Source organism: Sphaerodactylus townsendi, linkage group LG13 (assembly GCF_021028975.2).
Source record: "Sphaerodactylus townsendi isolate TG3544 linkage group LG13, MPM_Stown_v2.3, whole genome shotgun sequence".
NCBI lineage: Eukaryota > Metazoa > Chordata > Lepidosauria > Squamata > Sphaerodactylidae > Sphaerodactylus > Sphaerodactylus townsendi.
Window position 1 is genome coordinate 3,453,942 of NC_059437.1, and position 26,997 is coordinate 3,480,938.

Genomic DNA, 26,997 nt, shown 5'->3' on the forward strand with positions numbered 1-26,997 from the left:
AATTAGTCAGCCCTTGCATAATGAGCTAACCAGACTTGGGGACTGGAACAGAGCAGTTAGCTTTTCTGTGTTACATCTGCCAATGTTGCAGTAGGTATCGTTGCCAACTTTGGGATGGAAAATTCCTGGAGATTTGGGGGCAGGGCGTGGGGAGAGAGGGGTTTGAGAGGGGAGGGAGCTCAGCGGGGTGTAATACCTCGCAGTCCTGCCAAAGCAGCCATTTTCTGCAGGAGAAGTGCTCTCCATAACCTTGAGATCAGTTGTAACCGTGGGAGATATCCAAGACCCACCTGGAGATTTGCACTCTTGTGTACAAGTTGATTCTCTTCTTCTTCTTCTTCTTCTTCTTCTTCTTCTTCTTCTTCTTCTTCTTCTTCTTCTTCTTCTTCTTCTTCTTCTTCTTCTTCTTCTTCTTCTTCTTCTTCTTCTTCTTCTTCTTCTTCTTCTTCTTCTAACTAGAAGTTGGAAAGCTGTAACGGTTCCAGAATGATCTGAGGCATCCGGTCTGTGTTCCTCCGATTACTAAGATGTTCTCCTTATCAGACAGGTCTTTTTCTAGACGTTTCTGCGCGCCATTGGCAGAGCTTCGCCAGTGACCCTTGACATTTTTCGCATGATCAGATAGTTGCAGAATCCACCATCTTTCAATCATGTTCACTTTTCATGTCCCAAACCTTTATCTTTATTAACCTTTAATAGGCATAGATAGATCAGGATTTACACAGACACATTCTGCAGTCTCAAGTATAGTTCAGTAGCAAGGAAATAGTCCACATAACTTGACGGTTGACTTCGAGGGGTTCAAATCACTTCAGATATTTTTTTTAAAAAAAGAAATAGCCAGAGCAAATGACAGTAAATGCCCCTACGCATCAATATAAAAATGTAAAATGTAAAAATACAATCTAATATAAAATTGCAATAAAAATAGATCTGTTTAGCAAGTTAAAAGCAAAATAATACAGCAATAGGTATCCTACCATGCCGAATATTAGACAGATTGGAGAAGAACGTTTGTTTTATGTATCATACTTGATATTTAAAAATTTGATTCTGTGCCAAATAATAAGGAACCAATTTGGTTTAGTGTACTGGTTTGATATATATATATATATTTAAAAAATACAGTTAAAAGTAATAAAATGGGAATAAATTAGCACTTTAAAGTGTCCCAAACCTTGTCGGCTGCTGAATAGGTTTTGCCCGGCCTCACGCCTCTGTCTGGCAACCAAGGCCAGATGTAGAAGGGAGCCGCTGGGGTGCCAGGTGAAAATAGATGCCGCGTGTCCTTCCTACTGATTACAGAGCATGTATAATTGATGCGCCGTAATTTCATTGTTGCTAAAATGGGACTCGGGATGCTAATGGAACGGTGGCCATAACCGAATGGCGTTTGCCTGAGGCGAGATGGATGGCACAAATATAAAACGATGCCGATTCCAGCTTCATTGTAGCTCCTGGAGTATCTTTCCCGAATTTTACTCAGCACAAGATATTCCACTCGCATCGAAGCCTGACCCATCTGGCAGACTCGCGTAGAAGGATAATAAATGTGCGACGCAAACGCATTCTTCTTTCTCTGGGGCGCGAAGGAAGGGAGATTATAGAGCGGGCTGAAAATTATGTTTTGGGAACTATGGCATCCACGAAGGAAGCAAAATACTTGCTCCACTGTTTCATAGTCAAGGAAGTTGTGGCAGGAATGGGTGATGCAGGCAGGCCCAGGGGCTACGGCTTATTTGTAAATTAATGCGTAAAGTTTAATTTCTCAGAGGAAAGAAGCTGGATCTCAAGTCTGTCTAAAACCAAACATTCTAATCTCAAAGTGCTGCCACCTTCAATGGGGCATTGACTGGGCTTTTTGGTTGTCTTTCTCCTTCATAAGTGCTCCACACATCCCATGGACGAGGGTTGCCAGATGAAGAAGAAGAAGAAGAGTTTGGATTTATATCCCCCCTTTCTCTCCTGCAGGAGACTCAAAGGGACTCACAATCTCCTTGCCCTTCCCCCCTCACAACAAACACCCCGTGAGGTAGGTGGGGCTGAGAGAGCTCCGAGAAGCTGTGACTAGCCCAAGGTCACCCAGCTGGTGTGTGTGGGAGTGTACAGGCTAATCTGAATTCCCCCGATAAGCCTCCACAGCTCAGGCGGCAGAGTTGGGAATCAAACCCGGTTCCTCCAGATTAGATACATTTATTTATTTATTTATTTATTACTTAAACTTTTATACCGCCCCCATCCCCGAAGGGCTCTGAGCTCTTAACCTCCTACGCCACTGGAGATTTGGGAATGGAGATTTGGGAATACATGACCTTTGGGAATACATGAGCTCTTAACCTCCTACGCCACTGGAGATTTGGGAATGGAAATTCAAGAATGACAAATATACAGTTTAGCTCACACATACAGGTACTTTGCGTATGTGATGCACTTTAAAGGAAGATCCGGTCATTCATGTAAAGGTTTATCCATTGAATCAGTGTTCGTAAGTAAGCCTATGGAAATGTGTAAATTAAGAAAGAACGACACAACAACCTTGTAGAGCGTATAAAGAGACTACTTTATTTATTGATATGCACATTGTCACTGATGTATGATGCTTTGGAATGTACAACTATATGAATATATATTGATAAGGAGATTATAGACCTTGCAATTCTATGTACAGTTGTTAGTGGATTATTGGGTGTTTGGCTGCCCTTTCTGACACTCATGATTTGGGAATGGAGCCAGTGGCGTAGCGCCAAGGGGGTGGGGCGCAATGCACAGGGTACGCACCAATGCAAGGGTATTTCGGGGCGTGCCCCGGGCACAGTTCCCCCTCACTCCGCCAATGGATGGAGCCTGGGGAAGGGACGGGGGCCTCAGTGGTGTACAACGTGTAGAGTCTACTCTCCAGAGCAGCCATATTCTTCAGGGGAGCTTCATGTAGAGGAGGCTTCATGTAGAGGAGTGGGGAATCAAACCTGGTTCTCCAAATTAGAGTCCAGCTGCTCTTAACGATTACGCTGCACAGGTTCAGAGCTACCTTAACAAGAACGCTGAAAACCTGGGGTTAAGATACCACCCAGTTTGGATTCTCTTTAGGGGCGATGTTATCATTCCTGTTTTGTACAGCTATGGCCTTTGGGTATGAATAAATCAGTGATTGTGGGGTTTGGCAAGACTGCTCTGATTCTGAATTGCTTGTCCCCAAATCCTTTCACTTGGGGTTAGATGAGGCTGCCGGTCCATGACCAGGGAGTGGATATGTTTGACTGGGTATCAAGTGCCAGTCACGGTCGCACAGGAGGTGCCTATTTTCCGAGCAGGGAGTTCGCATTTCTGTATCAGTTACTTTTGGAACATTCCCCCCCCACCCACACCACCACCAATGCCAAGGGACACATGCTCAGGAGCCATAGCGGTGATAATTAGGAAAGGCCGTTGCTGGGGATCATTAGGAAAGGAGTTGATAATAAAACTGCAAGGATTGTCATGCCCTTATATAAAGCCGTGGTGCGACCGCACTTGGAGTCCTGTGTCCAGTTCTGGTCGCCGCATCTCAAAAAGGATATCGAAGAGATAGAAAAAGTGCAGAGAAGGGCAACGAGGATGATTGAGGGACTGGAGCACCTTCCCTATGAGGAGAGGCTGCAGCGTTTGGGACTCTTTAGTTTGGAGAGGAGACGCCTGAGGGGGGATATGAGTGAAGTCTATAAAACTATGCATGGGGTAGAAAATGTTGACAGAGAGACATTTTTCTCTCTTTCTCACAATACTAGAACCAGGGGGCATCCATTGAAAATGCTGGGGGGAAGAATTAGGACTAATAAAAGGAAACACTTCTTCACACAACGGGTGATGGGTGTTTGGAATATGCTGCCACAGGAGGTGGTGATGGCCACTAACCTGGATAGCTTTCAAAGGGGCTTGGACAGATTTATGGAGGAGAAGTCGATCTTTGGCTACCAATCTTGATCCTCCTTGATCTGAGATTGAAAATGCCTTAGCAGACCAGGTGCTCAGGAGCAGCAGCAGCAGAAGGCCCTTGCTTTCACCTCCTGCATGTGAGCTCCCAAAGGCACCTGGTGGGCCACTGCGAGTAGCAGAGAGCTGGACTAGATGGACTCTGGTCTGATCCAGCAGGCTAGTTCTTATGTTCTTATGTTGGTTAACAGTTAAAGCAGCTACTTTTTAATGGCACATCTTCCTTTTTTTTCTTCAGCTGATCCTGAAAGACTCCCTTGCATGACATATGAATTCTATTGACTTTTAATAATGAGACTGACTTGGCGAAATGAAATCATTTTATTGAGCTCAGGCGCCTTCTGAGCTTTAGGGAATTCATGGAACAGAAGAAGCCCCCCCCCCCCCCTCAAGTGGAAGCTGCAAATGGAGGGGAGTTGGGGAGGGGAGGGGCTTCAGCAGGGCCCAGCAACATGGAGTCTGCCCTCCAGAGCAGCCGTTTTCTCCACAGGAACTGAACAAAACCATTTGAGGATTCTGAGACCATCAGATCTTGACCCTATAGAGATTTGGGTTCAGATCTTCCCTGAGCCATCAAGTGAGCATTTGCCAGTCACTTGAGCTCCAGGGACTAGAGGGGAAACACTGGGAGCCGTGAGTTCAAATCCCTTTGCAGCCTTCAAATGAACATGTGCTAGGTCCGTGGTGGCGAACCTTTGGCACTCCAAATGCTATGGGCTACAATTCCCATCAGCCCCTGCCAGCTGTGGTGCAATTGAGGGCTGAGTGGGAATTGTATGGTCCATGTATCTGGAGTGCCAAGGGTTCTCCATCATCAATTACTAAAATTGGTGGGTTGTTGTGAGGTTTACACCCTACACTGAGCTCTAGGGAGGAAAAATGGGATCAAAATGAACTAGGAAGCTATACAGGCTTTTTGTGAAGCTGACAGAAACGTAGGCTGCGGGGCTGCTCAGAAGCAACCCCGAGAGCACGCATGAAACTGCCAGTCAGATCCTCGGTCCCCCAAAGTCAATATTGTCTAGCAGTGCCTCGGGCAGAGGCCTTTCCTATCACCTGATTCTTGGTCCTTTCACCTAGACATGCCAGGGACGGATCTCAGGACCACCTGGGGGAGGTTCTTCCACAGAGCCACGACCCCTCCCCAGGCAACCTGTGAGCCCCAAGCAGCCGCGGGGAAAGGCAGACATGGGAGCTGTGTGAGCTCAAGCTTTCCCAACGATGCAGGAGGGCAAGCAATGCAGCACCCAACCTAGGGTTGCCAACTCCAGGCCGGGAATTTCCTGGAGATTTGGAGTGGAGCCTGGGAGCACAAGGTTTGGAGAGGGGAAAGGGCCTCGTCAGGAAGAATGCCGTGGATTCCACCCTGCATTTCCTCTAGGGGGAAGAGATCTCTGCAGCCTGACGATCAGTGGTAATTCCAGGAGGTCTTCCAGGCCCTTGGGAGAGGCAACCCCAGTGCCTGCTGTCGCACAATTGGCTCCATTTGTTAACACGGGTTAACCAATAAAATAATAGAAGCTCAAGAAAGCTCAAGCCGATACAGAATAAAAATCGGATTGAATTTTATTCAGCCAACTGGGGCAAAAATAGTATCAGAGGAGCCTACTCAAAAAGGCAGTGTGTTCTTACTTTTATAGCATTATAGCAGGTTACATTCAAAATGGCAAAAAAGAATGCACCCCAAAATGCCCACATCATCAATCAGTCATACAGAAAGGTGGAGATTTTCCCTTTTCCCAAAACATTTGGGGTTGTCTAAGATCCTTATTGGAAGGTGTCGGCACCTGATTCTTTGACGCAAGATGAACTAGGGCCCTGTTTCTTAACTCTATTGCCTTTTGTTGCCCTTCTTCCTAGACAAAGAGCCTAAACATTTTCATGTTTCTCTCTTCTGTCTCCTATAGAAGAAGGGCAAATTCAAGTATCTAGTCGGGGTGGTGGGACCTTACGTAGTTGAGTTTGCACATTCTGTATAACTCTGAACAAGGGGCATTCTGTTGGGCTATCAAGCTTGCCTAGTAACAAGAAAAAAATAGATTCTCAAGCCTGCATCTTTACTTTGGTCAGCTGCATTATGGTTGCCAATTCCCCTTTGCAGAAAGAAAGTAATGGGGGGCAAGAAGAAAACCTTTGCTTTTTCACAGAGTATATCCTCCTTATGCCTTCTGCGCCTACACATTCCTCCTCTTGACGTTGCAGCTTCTCCTGGGAACGGTCCCCCTCCTAATCTGTCCCTTTCTTTCTTTCTTTCTTCCTCCCCCTCCCCGACCCCTTCTCCCTTTCCAGTTTGTCGCTCAGCCCAACTGCCAGCAACTGCTGGCCACCCTCTGGTACGACGGCTTTCCCGGATGGCGGCGGAAGCACTGGGCGGTGAAGCTGCTGACCTGCATCACCATCGGGCTGCTCTTCCCCGTCCTTTCCGTGGCCTACTTGATTGCCCCCAAGAGCAGGCTGGGACTGTTCATTAAGAAGCCATTTATCAAATTCATCTGCCACACGGGCTCCTACCTGACGTTCCTCTTCATGCTGCTCTTGGCCTCGCAGCACATTGTCAGGACGGACCTGCACATGCAGGGGCCGCCGCCCACGGTCGTCGAGTGGATGATCCTCCCCTGGGTTCTAGGTAAATCAACGCGCGCGAGGAAGTTCCGGAAAGCACGTGCAGGGCGCGGTCGTCCCTCTAAGCCAGTGGTGGCGACCCTTTTCGAGACCGAGTGGGGATAACTCTATGCTGGGGATCATTAGGAAAGGAGTTGATAATAAAACTGCAAGGATTGTCATGCCCTTATATAAAGCCGTGGTGCGACCGCACTTGGAGTACTGTGTTCAGTTCTGGTCGCCGCATCTCAAAAAGGATATCGAAGAGATAGAAAAAGTGCAGAGAAGGGCAACGAGGATGATTAAGGGACTGGAGCACCTTCCTTATGAGGAGAGGCTGCAGCGTTTGGGACTCTTTAGTTTGGAGAGGAGACGTCTGAGGGGGGATATGATTGAAGTCTATAAAATTATGCATGGGGTAGAAAATGTTGACAGAGAGAAGTTTTTCTCTCTTTCTCACAATACTAGAACCAGGGGGCATTCATTTGATAAATGCTGGGGGGAAGAATTAGGACTAATCCAAAGGAAACACTTCTTCCGCTTAGCGATGTGATTGGTGTTTTGGAATATGCTGCCACAGGAGGTGGTGATGGCCACTAACCTGGATAGCTTTAAAGGGGCTTGGACAGATTTATGGAGGAGAAGGGATTTATGGCTACCTATCTCGATCCTCCCCTTGATCTGAGATTGCAAATGCCTTAGCAGACCCAGGTGCTAGGGAGCAACAGCCGCTTGAAAGGCCATTGCTTTCACATCCTGCTGCGTGAGCTCCCAAAGGCACCTGGTGGAGCCACTGCGAGTAGCAGAGAGCTGGACTAGATGGACTCTGGTCTGATCCCAGCTGGCTTGTTCTTATGTTCTTATGTGTTCTTTATGAGTGCCCAAAACTGCAAACTTGAAACCTCACTTATTTATCGCAAAGGGCCAACACGACAATTTAACTAGAATACTGAGGTTTTAGTTTAGAAAAAACAACTCAAACATTACGATCTTTTGTCTTAAAAGGCATTGTGCTCTGCCACATGCTTGGACTGCGGCATAGGTGGTGGGGGAAGGTGCGCTCTCTGTGGAGCTGACGTGGTGCCCAAGTGAGCTCGGGGTGACTGGGCCTGCTGCCTGGTCTGGTAATGAGGTGGGGGAGAGGGGATACTCGTGGGGCGGTAGATGGTACTTACAGCAAGTCAGGTTGACTCAAGAGGACCTCCCTGAACCTCAGCCCCTGCCGACAACAGCCTCTGGTGGGGCGGGGAGAGGCGGGAAGGGGGAGGCTATGAGTCTGTGCTGGGGTGAAGGCACGTGTGCCCACAGAGAGGACTCTGAGTGCCGTCTCTGGCACCCATGCCATAGGTTCGCCACCACTGCTCTAAGCCTCCTGGCCACTCTGCGGAAGCTCACTGTCACAGGACGGAACTGGGCCGCCAGTGGTGTGCATCCGGCGAGCGCTCTCCCTGCTGGCCAGCTGCCTGACCCGTGTGGCACCGGTACAGTGCCTGTGTGGCTTGCGTGGCATGCTGGCGGGGTAGTTTCAGAGGGCAGCTGCGCTGGTCTTCAGCCGGTGGGCGAGGTTCAAGTCCAGAGACTAATAACATTTTCAGGCAATAAGCTTTCCAGGAAAAATGCACTGGCGCATAAAGCTACTTTGACCTGGATCAGACGGCTGATTCCTCATTTGCCTGTTCAGACCAGCGGCGGCACGTCGAGGTCTCAAGCTGAGGTTTTCCGCATCACCAACTACCTGGAGATGGCCAGGATCAAACCTGGGACCTTTTGCATGCAAACCAGATTCCCCCACCAGTGAGCCATAGTTTTGACTTTTGAAAGCTTATTCCCCGAAAATCTTACTGGTCTCTAAGGAGTTCCAGGACCCGAAACGTAGCGCACAGATCGTTTCAGACAGGAAACAATTTGAGTGCAAATACGTTTGCACTCTTAAATTTTGAAATAAGCAGCTCTTTTCTCTTCGCAGAATGCAGACATATCTTTTTTTCTCATTTTACCCTTGTTGATTGTATATATTCCTTCTTTGGGGCATGATGTAAGTGTGTGTGACAGGAAAATATGTGTCTGATTTTTAATCACAGTTGCGGGCTGAGACAGGCAGAGGATTGGTGGCTGGAAATCAGCAATATTTCTGTGGTCCTTGATGTGCCTCCAGGGATGCAGAATATTATTTGCTTGTTTGCTTGTTTTAGACCCTCAACTGGGTCACAGGACGCAGGGCGGTTCATGACATTCAATAATCAGTCTTTCACCAGAGATAAGATAGGCCAGACCAGGGGTCTGCAACCTGTGGCTCTCCAGATGTTCATGGACTACAATCCCCATCAGCCCCTGCCAGCATGGCCAATTGGGGGCAATCAAGTAGGCCAATTGGCCATGCTGGCAGGGGCTGATAAGGGGATGTGGTAGTAGCGAACATGAACATACTGGAGAGCTACAGGATTACTGCAGACCCCTGGGCCAGGAATCATCTAACAACAGAGCAGCCAGGTGGAACAAGCTCCCATCTGACGACAAAGTAACGACAAAGCGTTTAGCTGCTTACAGCACTGCATAAAATGCGCTATTGTGAGCCAAGTCATCTTCAGGTTTTGGAGTCTGAAGATGAATAGATCTTACGCACTGTAAAATTCCCGGCTAGCTTTTGTTAACTGATGCAATTTACTGGTTCCGTATGTAATGGCACTGTCTTAAATAATCTTAAAAGGGAATGAGACATATTCATTATCTGTGAACTCTGAGAACTCAATGGAACCTCAAGGATCAGAGGCAGTAGATGCCTAAATGCCAGGTGTGAGGAGGCAAATGGCACAAGATGTCTTCCAAATGGTCCCAAATCTTCATGCACTCCTGCCTACTGTGTACCCTGGTTGGAGGGCATCTGGATACAGGATGCAGGTCTAATCGAGCTTTTTATATTGTTACAACTGCTCTCTGGCTTTTGTGCTCGGTAGCACAAACCTCACTTTTAACACACCTTCACATTATTAGTAGAGACCTCTAGCACTGTTGACATGTTTCGGAGCGAAAAGCCGGTTCCTTCCATCCTGCACTTCATTTTATTGTGTTTGCTGTTAGTGCTGTGCTTTAGGTGCCCCACTTTTCCCCGATATCCACAGGGACCAGAAAGCCGCTTGTAGCATTCTCACGCTAACTTCATGTATTTATCCCTTGCGACAACCCTGTGAGAGAGTCCTGTCAAAGAGTCTTTTCATGGCCGGAATCAGTCAGCTGTTGTGGGTTTTCCGTGCTGTGTAGCTGTGGTCTGGGAGTTTTCCCTCCTCACGTTTCCGCCCCATGATGCTTGTTTGTTTGTTTTAGACTCATCCCCGCCCCCCCCATCACAGGACAGGGAGAGCGTGAAAAACCCACAACAGCCTGTGAGAGAAGGGGGGGTGCGACTAACCCACGGTCACCCAGCAATCTTCCATGCCAGAGTGAGGATTCGAACGTGGATCTCCCAGATCTTAGTCTGACACTCTGTTATACCACATAAAAGTAGAAGCAGCAACGGGGGTGGCAAGAATTACTCTGGGGTGCTGTGCTGGTTTCCATGGCTGTATGCATGGCCGTGTTCTAGCAGCATTCTCTCCTGGCAGTTTGCGCCTGCATCTGTGGCTGGCATCCTTCCAGAAGAGATCTGATAGTAGAAATGGAAAGCAAGTGGAGTATATATACTGTGAGGTCAAAAGGTGAGGCCCTCTGAATAGAGTAGCCTGGTATGTGAGTCACAAACTCCCAGGCTACAGACTTCTTTGTGACTCACATACCAGGCTACTCTATTCAGAGGGCCTCACCTTTTGACCTCACAGTATATATGCTCCCCCTCCAATTGTTAGAGGGAAAGGGCACAGCATGATCTACAGCAGGGCTCTTCAAACTATGGCCCTCCAGATGTTCATGGACTACAGTTCCCATCAGACCCTGCCAGCATGGCCAAGTGGTAGGGCTCATGGGAATTGTAGTCTATCAACATCTGGAGGGCCATAGTTTGAAGACCCCTGATCTACAGGGTTCTAAGCTATCCTGAGCAATGAGATTGCTTCCTGCTAAGGAGTGGATTCCCTGGACAGATCTTTGTGAAGTTCCTGCCTCTTCAGATTAATTTTGTATTAGATTTGCATGCCAGGAAGTCTGGTTTCTGCTGTCCCCAGTGAATTTAAATCAAGGTGCAAAAGCTGCAGGATTTCTCTGCAGTCCTGCTGGGATCTCTGTGCCAGTGAGCCTCTGGTCTTGGCACGTGGCAGGCTTTGCACTGTTAAATCCCACACTTGAGACGACATCCAGAATCTGTGCTTCCAGTCTGAAAAGGAAATCCAAAGTCCAGCTGGTTCTCCAAAGAGGAACTTCTTTTCCTCTCCGTCAGTTCCAACATAGGGCATTTATCCTTCTGGGCTTGTTTGCAAAACCTGGAACAGGTCAAGTAAGGTGCTGCAAATGGATGCTGTTTTGGCATCGTCCTCAAAATATTATACTGGTACTCCAAACTATTATACTGGTACTCCAAAGGAGCAGCAGTGGCGTAGGAGGTTAAGAGCTCATGTATCTAATCTGGAGGAACCAGGTTTGATTCCCAGCTCTGCCGCCGGAGCTGTGGAGGCTTATCTGGGGAATTCAGATTAGCCTGGGCACTCCCACACACGCCAGCTGGGTGACCTTGGGCTAGTCACAGCTTCTCTGAGCTCTCTCAGCCCCACCCACCTCACAGGGTGTTTGTTGTGAGGGGGGAAGGGCAAGGAGATTGTCAGCCCCTTTGAGTCTCCTGCAGGAGAGAAAGGGGGGATATAAATCCAAACTCCTCCTCCTCCTCCTCCTCCTCCTCTTCTTCTTCTTCTTCTTCTTCTTCTTCTTCTTCTTCTTCTTCTTCTTCATCATCATCATCATCATCATGATGCACGTGGGTGAAGTGGTTGGGGTTTTTTCCTCCTCTGTATTCTCCCCCCTCCCTCCCCCAATAGCAGCCTGTTCTTACTTTTATTCCCCCACTGGCCAAGTGTTAAGTGTTAAAAGTTAAGCACTATTGAGTATAAAGCACCATATGGTGCGAAAATCCCTCCCCTCTTTTGCAGTAGTATTAAAGGGAATTGATTTAATTAGAATTAGTCGAGCCAATCTGCATACTCCAATAAAACAGATACGTTTCCTTTCCCCTTCGATGCAAGCTGCCTTGCCCTCTGGGACTAATGTCAGCGCACAGTAAGATCCCGCAGGCTCACATCTATGGTACTTTTGTGCTGGGTGGTGCCAGCGTGGAACGCTTTGAAGAAACCCCAGTAGAGGATTATTCAATCTGACATACTTTGAAAACTGTCCATCAACTCTTGATAAATACTGGCTCTTTGAACTGTGTTTCCGAAGGGCTGCCTTTGGTTAGGACTAAGGGTAAAAGGATCTGGGACCCCTCCCCTTAAAAAAGCCCCTAGAGGGTGAGGGGGGTGGGTGTCTGCTGCCACTGCCTGCAGAATCATTTGTTTAAAACAGGGGTCTTCAAACTATGGCCCTCCAGATGTTCATGGACTACAACTCCCATCAGTCCCTGCCAGCACGGCCAAGTGGTAGGGCTCATGGGAATTGTAGTCCATGAACATCTGGAAGGCCATAGTTTGAAGACCCCTGGTTTAAAAGAACAGGTGCTGAGGCTCACCTATGGGTCCTTCAGTACCCTGGACAGCGATCGGTGGCTGCTTCCGCAAGGCAAACACAGCCGGCAGCCGTGTGCAATATTAACCCTTTCCTCACTTTCCTGAGGGAGCCGCACTGCAGGGAATGTGTAGAAAGCTCAGCGAGAGAAGCCTCAAGTTATTTCAAGCAAAAGCTAACGGGTTTCTTAGTATACCAAAACAAAGCCAGGAGAAATGGGGTTGATGGAATAAGTGCAGGTCTAATTTGAGAGGCAAGAAGGACTCGGACACAAGGCAAATGGGAACATAAAATCTTGAACACGTTCGCTTGATTCTTCTCCGGTAGTCAAAGAGTGCCTGACTTCAGTGGCCTTAAGGGGGGATTGCTCTGTTACAAATGGCACTGAAAAATCTTTCTTATGATGGTGCTGGCCAACAGGAATTGGTCTCTCTTCCCATTCCAACTGCTGAACCGTGTAGCGGATGCACCTGCACACCTGAAGTCACTGGAGCCGAGCAGTGGTCAGAGGCAGGAAAGCCAGATTTGGCAGCCGCCATCTTGCCCAGAGGCGGAGCTACCAGAGGGCGCTCGCCTGGGGGGGAAACCACAAACACACATCCGCCGTGCCCCCCCCCCACACACACACACACACTTACCTTCGTTCAGCTTGAAAGTGCAGCTGGAAAAAACGGCCTGTTCACTCAAGGTTGAAAACGGCCTGGTGGGAACTACACTTCCCAGGAGGCCTTGCGAGCCCCAAGGTCTCCTGGGAAGCGTAGTTCCTACCAGGCCATTTTCAGCCTCAAGTGAACAGGCCGTTTTTTCCAGCTGCACTTTCAAGCTGAACTAAGGTAAGTGGGGGTGGGGGCGGGTGTGGAAAACGCAGAATGTGCACCGGGCGCAGTGTGGCCCAGCGACACCTCTGATCTTGCCAAGCAGCATCTTTCGACCAGGCACTTTTGCAGAGTGTGCAGCTCCTCACTTGCCACGGGGGCTCCAGCAGTCCTGGAAGGGGACACGCCAGCCTGCTCAGACTTGGGGCACTCCAAAGGGAGCTGAAGGTCAGATTTGGAGTGGGATTCACCCAGAATGGTGATGAAGAAGAAGAAGAAGAAGAAGAAGAAGAAGAAGAAGAAGAAGAAGAAGAAGAAGAAGAAGAAGAAGAAGAGAAGAAGAGGAGGAGGAGGAGGAGGAGGAGGAAAAGGAGGAAAAGGAGGAAAAGGAGGAGGAGGAGTTTGGATTTATATCCCCGCTTTCTCTCCTGCAGGAGACTCAAAGGGGCTGACAATCTCCTTGCCCTTCCCCCCTCACAACAAACACCCTGTGAGGTAGGTGGGGCTGAGAGAGCTCCGAGAAGCTGTGACTAGCCCAAGGTCACCCAGCTGGTGTGTGTGGGAGTGTACAGGCTAATCTGAATTCCCCAGATAAGCCTCCACAGCTCAGGCGGCAGAGCTGGGAATCAACCCCGGTTCCTCCAGATTAGATACACGAGCCCTTAACCTCCTACGCCCTCCTGCTCAGGGGAGAACGGTCCCTCTTCTCATTCGAACTGCTAGTGTGGATCAGAACAACACAGCTGTCAACTGGCTGGACGGAATGAGACTCGGCTGCCCTGGATGCAAGATCGGCAGCTGTGGCGTTTTTTACAGCGTTTGAAACCTGCTGTGTAGCCCCCAGATTGTTTTAATTTCCAGACCCTTTACCTGTCCAGGTGTGTATGTGGGGAGAGGTCCTAGGCCAGGGGTCTGCAACCTGCTGCTCTCCAGATGTTCATGGAATACAATTCCCATCAGCCCCTGGAACTCTCATCCTGCTCGGGGGGCTTAACATCTGGAGAGCCGCAGGTTGCAGACCCCTGTCTCATTTGTGCCTTTCGTGTTCTTTGACTATTCACTGCAGACTATTTCAGCCAGAAAAATCAGCAATAGCAGAACACATAATAAACCAACCTGGACACAGAATATTATTTGAAAACACAGAAATTCTGGACCACTCTAACAACCACTATGTCAGACTACACAGAGAAGCCATTTGAAATCCACAAGCACATGGACAATTTCAACAGAAAGGAAGAAACCATGAAAATGAACAGAATTTGGCTACCAGTTTTGAAAAACACTAGAGTCAAGACAGTGACTAATCAGCTCCACACAGACACAGGATGACTATAGACAATCAAAGGGAACGAAGGCCAGACTACTTCTATTCAGATGCCTCACCTATTGACCTTGCTATCTCCATTGTTTACTCACATACTACACTTCATTTGTTACTCAGTTGCCAGGCCACTCTCCTGATTCAGATGCCCTCACCTAGCCGAGCCTTCACTCACAGGTATATATACTCCACTTGCTTTCCTTTCCAACTATCAGATCCTCTGAAGGTGCCAGCCACAGATGCAGGCGAAACGTCAGGAGAGAATGCTGCTAGAACACAGCCATACAGCCTGGAAACCACACAGCACCCCAGTGATTCCGGCCGTGAAAGCCTTCGACAATATAATTAGAAATTATATTTTATACGTTTAATTAATTCCAACAGCTCTCATAAAATTAAAACGTTGATTAGATTTGTGAGAAGTCAAGCGATGTTTAAATATATATATATTACCCGATTGTAGCCTTGTGTTTCTTTCGTACAGATTATTCTCACAGTTCAGCCACAGTTTCTAAAAATGAAACTGAGACTGAGGAGCTGAGGCTGCCAGGCTGCGGGAAGGAGCCGTTGCAGAACGGATTGTGCGGCTGTCGGGCTCAGTTGAGAAAAATTGCCTAACCTGGTGTTACATGTTAACACATCTCTTCCTGCCTTCCCGATTAAATTGCCTGCGGTTCTCCTGGGGAAACAGTGAGGATCCCAAAGGAAACAAAGAGCAGAAATTGTCGTAAATAAGTTGATGATGTGTATTGTGTTCATCCGGCTGTTTGGGTGTCTTCTCGCAATTACATTCTCTTCTTTGAAACGTTTTTGTTTCTGCCAGATGAACAAAAGCACAATAGAGTTGAGGCTGCAGAATTATGGCAACTTGTCCCTGCAAAATAATCCTGCTTTTAAAAGAAATTATGAAATGCATCCTCTTGAAAGCAGAGAAAAACGAACAGAAAGAACAGTCACGTTCCGTGCAGACAGTATTTCAGTCGCTATAGTAACCGGTCTAACAATGATTACTTACAATGAATGTAACATTTGGGTTCTTGTGTCAGAGGCTCCTTTGCCGATTTGTTTGTGCGGGGAAAGAATGTGGGGTAGGGGACAGAAAGAGTTGATCCTGACCAGGGCAGACTGGGAAGTTGAAATAGGAGTGCCAAAACAAATTTGCTGAATTCCTCTTTTCTCCTCGAAATCTAACAGCTCATTTAATTTCCTCTGTTTTAGAAATTTGGAGTCGGTTTCTAATCAATTTGGTTTTGATTCCAAGAGAGGAGGGGCAGGAAGGGAGATTCTGCAGAATGTAAAACCGCAGGGGCAAGACGTATCTTCCCAAACCCTTCCGCTACAACGCCCTCCTGGTAGTGTACAGCATCCAATTGAAGTTGCAAAAAAGCGGGCCAAGTTCTCTTCAAAGAGGCACCAAAGAGAAATGGAAGAGAACTTCCTCTTTGAAAAGAGGGGAAGGAGGATAAGAGGAATCGAGGGCTAGATGTTTTAAAAGTGCGTTTTGGAAAAATAAACTTTTCTCCTCCATAATAATTCTAACTTGAAAGGGCCCAGGAGCAAGTCATGCCCATCCCCAGAAACACTGGCAGTGCCAAGGAAGGGCCTCAGCTCAGACCTGGGCAGCAGCAGGAGGAGAGGAGGTAGCCCATGAGCCCACACCGAGAGAGTGCTGGTGGTGGTTGGGTCTGATGTCCTGGGGGCACTGCCAATAGTGTCGACTTGCCGTGACTTGCTCCTGGTGGCTGGTGGCAGCATCCCACGGGGAATGTCTCCCCGTCAGTGAAACATCCCATCCTGTTTCCTAGTGCTGTATGATGGAGCTCCACACATTATCATTTTAAATCAATTGATTTTATTTATTGTATTTATTTACTTCATTTTCTCTGCCTCTCTCTTCAGTGGAGATCCAACTAGCAGCTTGTATCATTCCCCCTTTCTCCATTTTATCCTCCCAGCAACCCTGTGAGGTGGGCCAGTGTGTGACAGTGTGCCGCCGCCCCAGCATCACCTGGCAAGCTGCCATGGCAGAGTGGGGATTCGAACCGGGCTCTCCTAGATCCTAGTCTAACCACTACACCGCACAGCTGTCAAATGTAATGCTGCAGGGCCTCCGCTTCTCTAAGCTGTGAGATGCTCCTTCCCTGGAAAGGGATTCATTTTGGGATCTAAAGCAAATAGGAGTCTTTTGACGCTAACAAGATATTACTGCGGCCTGACCTTTTTCCAGATTCAACAATGGCAAACAGCTCTTCTGTGTGCCTTTATTCCAGGGGTCTTCAAACTATGGCCCTCCAGATGTTCATAGACTACAATTCCCATGAGCCCTACCACTTGGCCATGCTGGCAGGGGCTGATGGGAATTGTAGTCCATGAACATCTGGAGGGCCATAGTTTGAAGACCCCTGCTCTATTCCATTGATGTTCATCTCTTCCTCACTTCTGCAGGGGAATTCTATCCCTCTTTTGCCCTGTCCTTCTCGCAAGGAGTTCAGTTTATATATTTCTACCCTCTATAATATTCTGCAAGGGTTGTCAGACTGAGGGACAGCAACCTAACCAGAGAGTAACTAGGTTCTGCTACCTTTGGGTCTGAATCCAGGGCTGTGAGGGGGGAAGGGCAAGGAGATTGTGAGCCCCTTTGAGTCTCCTGCAGGAGAGAAAGGGGGAATATAAATCCAAACTCTTCTTCTTTTTCTTCTCTTGTGTCAGATCTCAAAACTCCCATCTAGAACCCCTTTGAGTTCAGCCCACCTGCAGCCTCACTCAGAGCAAATCAAGAAGAAGAAGAAGAGTTGGATTTATATCCCCCTTTCTCTCCTGTAGGAGACTCAAAGGGGCTTCCCTGCTCACAGCAAACACCCTGTGAGGTGGGTGGGGCTGAGAGAGCTCCGAGAAGCTGTGACTAGCCCAAGGTCACCCAGCTGGCGTGTGTGGGAGTGCCCAGGCTAATCTGAATTCCCCAGATAAGCCTCCACAGCTCAGGCGGCAGAGCAGGGAATCAAACCCGGTTCCTCCAGATTAGAGTACACCTGCTCTTAACCACCACGCCCCTGCTGCTCAAGACCATCAACTCGAAGCAATATTCTTACGCCAAGCTGGATCGATGCATTTGCCTCTTTCTCTTCCGTTTTATGGTTTTTCACTCCATAAAAGAGGATCCGCAGGGAATCTGGGATCAATACACGGCGGACGGCTTCAGAATCCACAGGGGACGATATGCTGACAGAACAGTACATGTCAAAAGAGCAGCTCGACTATCGGTCTGGGCTTCTGTTAAAATGACGTGAAATATTTGAGCATGGTATGGACAGCAACGAAAAGTGGCATTTGTGGCTTCGTCGCTCAGCACGGGGCTTTCCCAGTTCAGTGTCCCACTGGTCTAGTTCAGGAATCAGGGGAGACATGACGTGAAAGGCCCGAAACCCCAGAAGCTGCAGCCAGTCAGAGAAGGCACAATTGCATTTGATAGGCTAATGGTCTTACCCCATATGTCCCGAATTGGTCTCTGCGCTCGGCAGGTGGCCCCACTAGTGATCCCTGGCCTTTCGATGATCTCGGCTAGCTCCTCCACCTGGGCCAGGGCAGCACACACCAACTCTGGCCCCGCCCTGGTGGGACGTTCTCCCTCCAGCTGTTGGGGCCCTGCAGGATCTTAAGCGAGTTCCATAGGGGCCTGTGAGACTGAGCTATTCCATGGACCTTTGGGGAGGCCGGCCGCTGATGGCCCCCTGTAACATCTGTAACATCAGAGGATCCTGCCGCTCCCCCCCCTCTTTCTGGTTTTTAGGGGATTGACAGTAGGCGCCATCTATTATGTTGATTTTAGTATGCTGCGTTTAAATAGGGTGGGGTTATTTTATTTTATATAGAGCCCATTTAATTAATATTTACCGGATTTTAGTCTTTGGTTTGTATGTGCTCCTGTCCACATTGTTTTGTTTGTTAGGCGGGGGTGGTGATTTATATAAGTTCAACCAATAAATAAATAAATAAATAGATTAGATAGATTAGATAGATAGATAGATAGATAGATAGATAGATAGATAGATAGATAGATAGATAGATAGATAGATAGATAGATAGATAGATAGATAGATAGATAGATAGATAGATAGATAGATAGATAGATAGATAGATAGATAGATAGATAGATAGATAGATAGATAGATAGATAGATAGATAGATAGATAGAGCAGCCTCACCTGTTCAGTCTTCAAGTGAGTCACCATAGAGCTGCCTGGCCAAGTACTCTCTGGGCATCAGACAGAACACATGAGGCTGCGTTCGACTGAGCCAGGTCTTTGCTCTGTCAAGGTCAGCATCACCCGCTCCAATTGCCAGCAGCTTTCCCTGGTCTTGGGTCTTTCATGTAAGCCGGGGATTGAACATGGGACCTTCTGCATGCCAAACAGGTACAGGTACAGCAGTGGCGTAGTGGCTAAGAGCAGGTGCACTCTGATCTGGAGGAACCGGGTTTGATTCCCTGCTCTGCTGCTTGAGCTGTGGAGGCTCATCTGGGGAATTCAGATTAGCCTGTGCACTCCCACACACGCCAGCTGGGTGACCTTGGGCTAGTCACAGCTTCTCAGAGCTCTCTCAGCCCCACCTACCTCACAGGGTGTTTGTTGTGAGGGGGGAAGGGCAAGGAGATTGTCAGCCCCTTTGAGTCTCCTGCAGGAGAGAAAGGGGGATATAAATCCAAACTCTTCTTCTTCTTCTTCTTTACCCACTCAGTCATGGTCCTTCTCTGGGCTGTTCCAGGGGGTACATCAATAATTCAAGGGTGCAAACTGGGTTAGACAGACTATTGAGTGTGAATGTGAAAATACGTAAATCTGCAGATTGGGCCACATGGACCAAAACAAATATACTTCTGTAAATTCAGGGGACCCCCCCAGGTTTGCAGAAAAATCTGAAAACCTAAAACTGTTCTGTTGTGGGATTTAAATCCCCCCCCCAAAAAAGAGTGTTGTCTGTGCACGACGCAGACAACCAGTGGTAGGAGGCGCAGTAGGGGGCAGTGGGAATTCGCCAGATTGCAGTCGGCCTGACCTGCGCCTGAGAGCCACCTGCATCTGGAGCGGCGTCAAATTGAAACAGTGCGGCAGAGGCCTCCACCGGGTACCTGTGCAGGGTGTTGCAGGTTTGGCAGGGAGCCATGTCTGAGCTTAGAGAGCAAGGGGGGAGGGTGAGTATCCTAGTGGCGTAGCGCCAATGGGGCAGAGGGAGCAACACACTGGGCCGAGCAGCAGCGGAGACAGGGGTGTTGCGGGCGGGAACAGGTGGTGCTGCAACTCGGGCGGGGGACTCTGTGCGTGCCCACAGAGAGGGCTCTGAGTGCCACCTCTGGGACCCGTGCCATAGGTTCCCCACCACTGAGCTATAACTACAGTGGCCATGTCATGGCGCTGAATTCGAAAGCTTTCTGCGGAGAAGTATTTCCTTTTGTCTCTCTGAAATCCAGCCCTTCCATTGAGTGGCCCTGAGTTGGGCTATTGTGGAAGAGGGAGGTGGGGGAAGGGGCTCTTTTCCCCCACTGTTCTCTGCACAATCGCAAAAAGCCATGTCAGGCTGTCTTGAGCACAACTGCTCTGCAGCCGCATGGCCAGCGCAACCAGGAAGTTTGGGTGTCCTTACTCCAATACGGCTCTTGCCGTGCGCTCTGCAGAGAGTCTCCGATCAGCTACTTCTTTAAGACGCCATTTTCCTTGAAAAATGTATTTGTTTAAAGTGAACTTGAAATGTCTTTGCTGGGAAGGGGGGAACAACATGCCGTAAACCTTCCATTTGATTATTTTCTAAAAAGTTAGCAATGGACCTCTCCTCCTGCTCGGGGGGCTTAAATCTTTCCCAGCCACAGAGCATCCCCTTCTACTTTTGCCACCTCCTCGGTTTCCAGCCATATTTCATGTTGCATCATAAAGCACCCTGCAAGCGCTGTTACATTCTGCGGGAAGAGTGAGGAGGCTGCTGTTTCGAGCCATTGAAAGCTTTCAACGGCCTTCTCCCATATCCACTTCGTTCAGCTTTTATGCTCTGGAGAATAGTATGCCTCACCCAAATGAACTCTCTCTTCCCCGCAGGTTTTATTTGGGGAGAAATCATAAATGCGGGATTTGGAGGCTTCGAACTTAATATCGCATAATCACCACTGGTGGAACCCGAATATCTTTGGTAATGAATTCTCTCTACCCAGCGTAAACCATTATCCTCCTGAAACCGCGTCGCCACCGCCAAGCGTACCGTAACTTGGAAGCGGCCGTCAATGCGCCAGCAGTCGCTATGTTCCAGGGCCTACCGCGCCTGCCCTTCCTCCTACCCTGTTACACATTTTGGGCACGGCGCAGTGCAGATGTGATGCTGCCTCCCTATAAAAAGTTGGTTGGACTTGAGGGGAACATCTTTCTGTCTTTTTTGGATGCAAATCCCCTCCTTTCTTTACATGAAATGTGGTTCAGGGTTATATTTGCACTATGCTGAACTACCGTTTAATGCTCGCAATGGTTCTGTCTTAAGTGTGGTTTACAGTTCTGTTTCAAATAAACCCTGGTTTCAAAATTTGGTTGAAGACGGGTCTCCCGGGGAGTGTTAACCATGCCAAACTAAGCATAACCTAGGTCAGTGATGGTGAACCTTTTTGAGACCGAGTGCCCAAATGCAACCCAAACTCCACTTATTTATTGCAAAGTGCCAACACGGCAATTTAACCTGAATGCTGAGGTTTTAGTTTAGGAAAAAACGGTTGGCTCCCTCTTCCTCCAGCCTTCCACCTCGGCCGAAAGTAGGCCAGCCTGCTCTAGCCTCCAGGCAAAGTCCCACAGCCGCGACCGTTCTCTGGCTGCAAAGTTCAAAGTTCAAAGACCTTTATTAGGCATTAAAACATAGCAGAACTAAGTAATCCAAATACAGTTTTACAAGATAAAACAGGTACTCCTGTTTCAAAAATGCATACATCAGAGCGAAAGAGGAAACCAGGGAATCATTTCGTAATAGTGAGCAAGAATTTGGCCACTATGTCCAGTTGCTTGGGATTCTCTGTATTCAGAAGATAGTTCAATTTAAGATTAAAAAGGCTTGGATGGAATCAGTAAGGGATCCTCTAGTGGTTTTGGTCTAAAATCGTTAAATTTTGGACAAACTAATAAAATGTGCTCCAATGACTCCTCAGAGGTTTGACAGTATTCACAGGTACGCTTGTGCTGTGAAGGTACCGTGAATCTCTCTGGGGAAAAGGTTAGTGGAAATGTGTTGGTTCTCGCTCTGGTCAATAGCCACCTCAACTTAGGGTCAGACAAGATGTTTAAATATGCAGCTGTCTTGCATTTCCCGGGCATGATGTTAAAATGGAGGGGACTGCTCTGTGCCTCTGTAGCATCTCTGCCTCCTCTGTGCCCCCCCCCCCTCGGGCAGCAGCCACCCAGAGCACAGGCACCAGGCCCGCCAGCCGAGTCCTCCCTGCTCACCGTGGTGAACGCATGTCGTGCTCAGTGGCCCAGGCCAGCCTAGATGTGTGTGTGTGTGGGGGGGGGGGGTGATTTTCCACCCTCCACATGACGAACTCTGTGTGCGCGTGCCCACAGAGAGGGCTCCGAGTGTCAGCTCTGGCACCCGTGCCATAGGTTCGCCATCACTGACCTAGGTCCTATGCCAATAGAACTAATGCAAGGGTAAAACTAAATTGGGGGGGGGGGAGGAGTATACAGTTCTCTGACTAGATCCCAATTTACAAACTGTGATTTACGGGGAATTGGTGTTGTATCTGCAGTAGGAATGTGTCTTCTGGTGTGTGTACTGGGAGACAGAAATAGTGGGAAACAAAATCGGGTCTCTTTCCATTCCGCAGTCTATATAGCATAAGCAGTTGCATTTCTTTGTACTGGTACTGATGGATGGCATCCGGAGCAGCCAGCAGAACAATTGCTCTTTGCATTAAAAACAATTAACCGTGAAATAACAGAAGTCAATAGCATCAGTAGGTCCCGTTCAACAGCAAAAGAAAATTAAATATGGTGCATGCCACTGTTAACAGAGACTCAGGCTCAATCCGCACATGCAGAATAATGCACTTTCAAACTGCTTTCAGTGCTCTTTGAAGCTGTGCGGAATGGCAAAATCTACTTGCAAACAGTTGTGAAAGTGGTTTGAAAATGCCACGGTTTCGCGTGTGCTTGAGGAAGGGGGCCTATCGACTCAAGCTGGATTATTGAGTAGTGCCGGGTTTCAAAGGGGAAATAACAGTCTCTGCTTCTGTACAAATGCAAGTATCAGAACCTGTGACTCAAAGTATTACGCTGAGGATAAGAATGACTTCCTCTGAGAAGAGGTTTGTGGTTGAAGGACCTTGAGGGTTCTCTTAGAACAAGCTGGGAGTGGCCAAGGAAATGTAGGGGGAGGGGATCAATAACTGGAACATTCTGCCCCCTCCAAAGCAAATCTGCCCATCCAGAATGCTCTGGGATGGTTCATCGGGTCGGTTTTCTTTTCTCCCTGTCAGAGGCATAGCTGGGTCAAAATGTAGGCTCAGCGTTTTCCACCGGGCCTTCAACGGGTCTCAGTCTCTGCCCGGCCCGAACGGTCTTTCGACGTACCTTGACTTCCCCTAGTTTCAGGCTTAGTTTCAGGCTGAAAAGCGGCCTGTTCAGTTCAGGCTGAAAAAAAGCCTGGGTGGGAACTACACTACCCAGGAGACCTTGGGGCTCTCAAGGTCTCCTGGGTAGTGTAGTTCCCACAAGGGCCCATTTCAGCGTGAATGGAACAGGCCGCTTTTCAGCCTGAAACTAAGCCTGAAACCAAGAACTAAGGTAAGTGGGGGGGGGGGGCCCCTGCTTGAGGAGGGGCTGGCGGGAGGGGGCCCTGGGAGGGGACGACTGGGGCAGCCATGCGCTCAGTAGACCGGCAACCCTCCGCCACACCCCTCAGTTTCCACACCGATGCTTCCTGTTTTTTGCTCCCTGCTCTTTATCTAGAGACCTTACTTACACAATGATTTGTTCTCGCGTCTCTTCCCCCGCTCTCATCCATGACAGGAGGTGGACACGAACCCAAACATTCTTTTATGACTCTCCCAATCATTTCAATAATGCAAAGTGCACAAGATGGTGCCCCGCGGTCATTAGTGGAAAGTGGTGGTACCATTTGCATTTTCTGCCAAAAGTAACAACATTTCTTTCCCTGGTCCTGTCTGGAAAAGTAGCCATGTGCTTCCATGATCCCACTTGACCAGAGATACTGGCTTTCCTGGTTACTGCCCCTGGTAAACCAGTGTGTAAACCAGGGGTGGCCAACCTATGGTGCTCCAGATGTTCATGGACTGCAATTCCCATCAGCTCCTGCCAGCTCATATGGAGCACCATAGGTTGGCCACCCCTGGTGTAAACCATCTGGGCGGAGTCTCCTCCAAAGTTTGTTTTCTATCTACTGAGTACCGTATAAACTCGTGTATAAGCCGACTCGTGTATAAGCCGAGGCACCTAATTTTACTACCAAAACCTGGAGAAACGTATTGACTCGCGTATAAGCCGAAGGTGGGAATCCGAGAGGCAGAGGGAGCTCCTTATTTGGGCAGTGACTCCCCATGATGTGACCCCCTCCACCTCCCCGCTGGGTTTGAGGAAGCCCAGGCAACCAGGAGGTGGAGGGAGCTCCTTATTTGGGCAATGACATCAGGGGGAGTCACTGCCCAAATAGTGAGTTTTCCTTCTGGCTACCAGGGTTGGAAGCCCAGCCAGTGTTCTCTTTCAATTCTCCAGGAGGGTGCAGCAATAAGCGGCTTATACAGCGCGCAGGGATGTCGTCCCGGCCACTTCCACCGCGGCAGAGGCCTCGAAGAAACGGCTTTCGGTAAGCTGGCGACTCGTGTGTATAAGCCGAGGGGCACTTTTTCAGCCTTAGCAAAACATCTTTTGTGCCAAATAGGGTTAACGCAGAACTGCCGCCACCGATTCCAAGTTGATCTGTGCAATCTGTTCAGTCAATGCATCAGCCCTCTATTATGCAGAACAGTTCAGCCTGGGTGGCCCTCCACAATATTTTCTGTTTCTTATGCGGCCCCATGGAGAAAATAATTGCCCACCCCTGCCTTACGGGAAAGAAAAGTGGAATATAAAAACCAAGTCTTCTTCTTCTGTTCCCAGTAGGGTACATTTTGAGCTGTTACTGTCGGGACAACAGGATTTACATGGGAGTGTCCAAATTGTCAGCTGAGAGATGAAGAGGGCCGCTTGCACTTGACACATGAGTAGACACAGGTGTAGGCCATGACCGTTCTTTCTGCCAGGCGTGATTTGACAGTGCGTTCCTTCCAATTGCATTTGTCATTCTGGATGCAGCCTGCAGGCTCTCTGTTCCTGAACAGCAGTTTGTTCACTTAGTGCTGCATGTAACACAAGAAGACAAAGGAGGCGAAGCACCAGGAAGCTAAACGTTTTGCAAGGCAGGCGGTAGACCGCGCATGACGGATGTTGTGGCATCAGTGCTCCAGACACCAGAGTTCAGGGCCGAGGCCCACTGAAAGGCTTGGACACTCCGACTATATTTCTCAGAGTACAGGCCCAGACTGGTGCTTCTTCCCAGACACGGATTTCCAGGTAGCGTCAGACGATTGCTTATTTTTTCTAAGATGCTGGCAGAGAAGAAGAAGAAGAAGAGGAGGAAGAAGAAGAAGAAGAAGAAGAGGAAGAAGAGGAAGAAGAGGAAGAAGAAGAGGAGGAGGAGGAGGAGGAGGAGGAGGAGGAGGAGGAGGAGTTTGGATTTATATCCCCTCTTTCTCTCCTACAGGAGACTCAAAGGGGCTTACAATCTCCTTGCCCTTCCCCCCTCACAACAAACACCCTGTGAGGTGGGTGGGGCTGAGAGAGCTCTGAGAAGCTGTGACTAGCCCAAGGTCACCCAGCTGGCATGTGTGGGAGTGCACAGGCTAATCTGAATTCCCCAGATAAGCCTCCACAACTCAGGCGGCAGAGCTGGGAATCAAACCCGGTTCCTCCAGATTAGATACACGAGCACTTAACCTTCTACGCCACTGCTGCTCATGCTGTTTTAAACGATGGAGACGGGGAAAAGGCACATGTTGGCCACTTGGTTCTTCTTCTGAGGAGCAGTGTCTGAGCTGAAACCCTTTTGGACTCACTTCCCAGTAATGATTAGTTTGTTTGTGTGTACAAATGAAGTTCCAATGGCTTTGATGGAGAACAAGTTCTGGACAGACAAACGGAACACTTTGTTTCTCAGCAAGTCATGAAATTGTGGAATTCACTGCCGTAGCGGTGGCCGCAGCAATGGCGGAGAGGTCTACAAATGGCTGCCAACCATGGCGACTAAAGGGAGCCTCCATCTGCAAGGGCAGCAGACTCTGAATGGCATTGCGAGGAGTCAGCCTCAACTTCTGTGCCCTGTTGATTGCCCTCTGGAAAAGTTGATTGACTGCCACGTAAAACAGGATTCTGGACTAGATTGACCAGTAGGCTGATCCAGCAAGACTGTCAATCGCTTCAACTGTTATGTAGAGTGAAAATTATAAAAATGTGCAGTCGAAAGAATCTCCCAGTTTGCTGCTTGGGTGACTGCAGCTGGAGCCCCGCACGATGCCATGGGCTCATTCCGCATTGGCCCAAAACAGCAGTGTGAAAACAGTGGGGTTATTTTACAATAATAATAAGCCTTTATTTGGCATAACAATAATCATAACACAATAAAAAACCTGAGATAAAAGGTACACAAATGCAAAGGTTTAAGATAGAATATAAATTATTGATTGTGCATCACCTCCAGTAAAAGTCGTGCTACCAATTCACAAGTTTCATTGTCAGAATTGTCCAGAAGGAAAGGAAGTCTACCTGATTCTCCCATTTCACTAGGTATCCTAGAAAGAATATTGGAATATTTTGATCTGATATTAGCATATTTAGGGCAGCAAAGCAGTTGATGTGCCAATGTTTCAATTTGTTGTTCACCACAAGAGGGTTATTTTATATAGAGCCAAAAATTACCTAATATTTACTGGATTTTAGCTTTGATTTATGTGCTCTATTTCTATTTTGTTCACCGCCCTGAGCCCTTCGGGGGAGGGCGGTATAGAAATATAACCAATAAATAAATAAATAAAATGGTGTAAAAGGGTTTAAAACGGGGTAAAAGGGTTTATACCGTTTTCACACCATTTTCACACCACTGTTTTTGGCCCATGCGGAATCAGCCTTAGTATTCTCGGGTGTTCTATGCCAGAGGCCGCCCTGCGACTCTCCTAGAGGCCAGAAACCTGGCAAATGGCAACTGCAAGAAGAGTGGCAATAATACAGTCTGTATCCAGTGGCTTAAACCACAACAACGTGTGTAATTTTAACCACAGTGTGAAACAAACCATTTCATAAAGAAGAGTTGACATAGCATGATATACAGAATTTCATACATTTATAATCAGTTTTGTACAAGACAGCATTTCATACATCAGTTCTGTCTCAAAATAAACACCAAAGATGGGGCTAGTTAACCTCCGGTGCTGGTTAACCTCGTAACGCCTCCTCCGGCCCCTCCTATAATAAACAGAAATGCGGTTGACATTTATGGTGATTTTAAAGGGTCACATAATCAAACCCTTATAAATATTTACTTACAATATAAGCACAAGCATAAGCATTTTATTGTCATTGT

General features: G+C 48.2%; 1 protein-coding gene across 1 annotated transcript in view; it reads left to right on the forward strand.

Moving 5' to 3' along the window:
* The window catches only part of TRPC5 (transient receptor potential cation channel subfamily C member 5), a 250,652-nt gene that overhangs the window by 176,747 nt on the left and 46,908 nt on the right, over positions 1 to 26,997 (forward strand). The window contains exons 4-6 of the mRNA XM_048514709.1: positions 6,259 to 6,595; positions 20,433 to 20,471; positions 24,060 to 24,189. Of these exons, the coding sequence (XP_048370666.1) occupies positions 6,259 to 6,595; positions 20,433 to 20,471; positions 24,060 to 24,189 (506 nt within the window). The remainder of the gene's footprint in view (positions 1 to 6,258; positions 6,596 to 20,432; positions 20,472 to 24,059; positions 24,190 to 26,997) is intronic.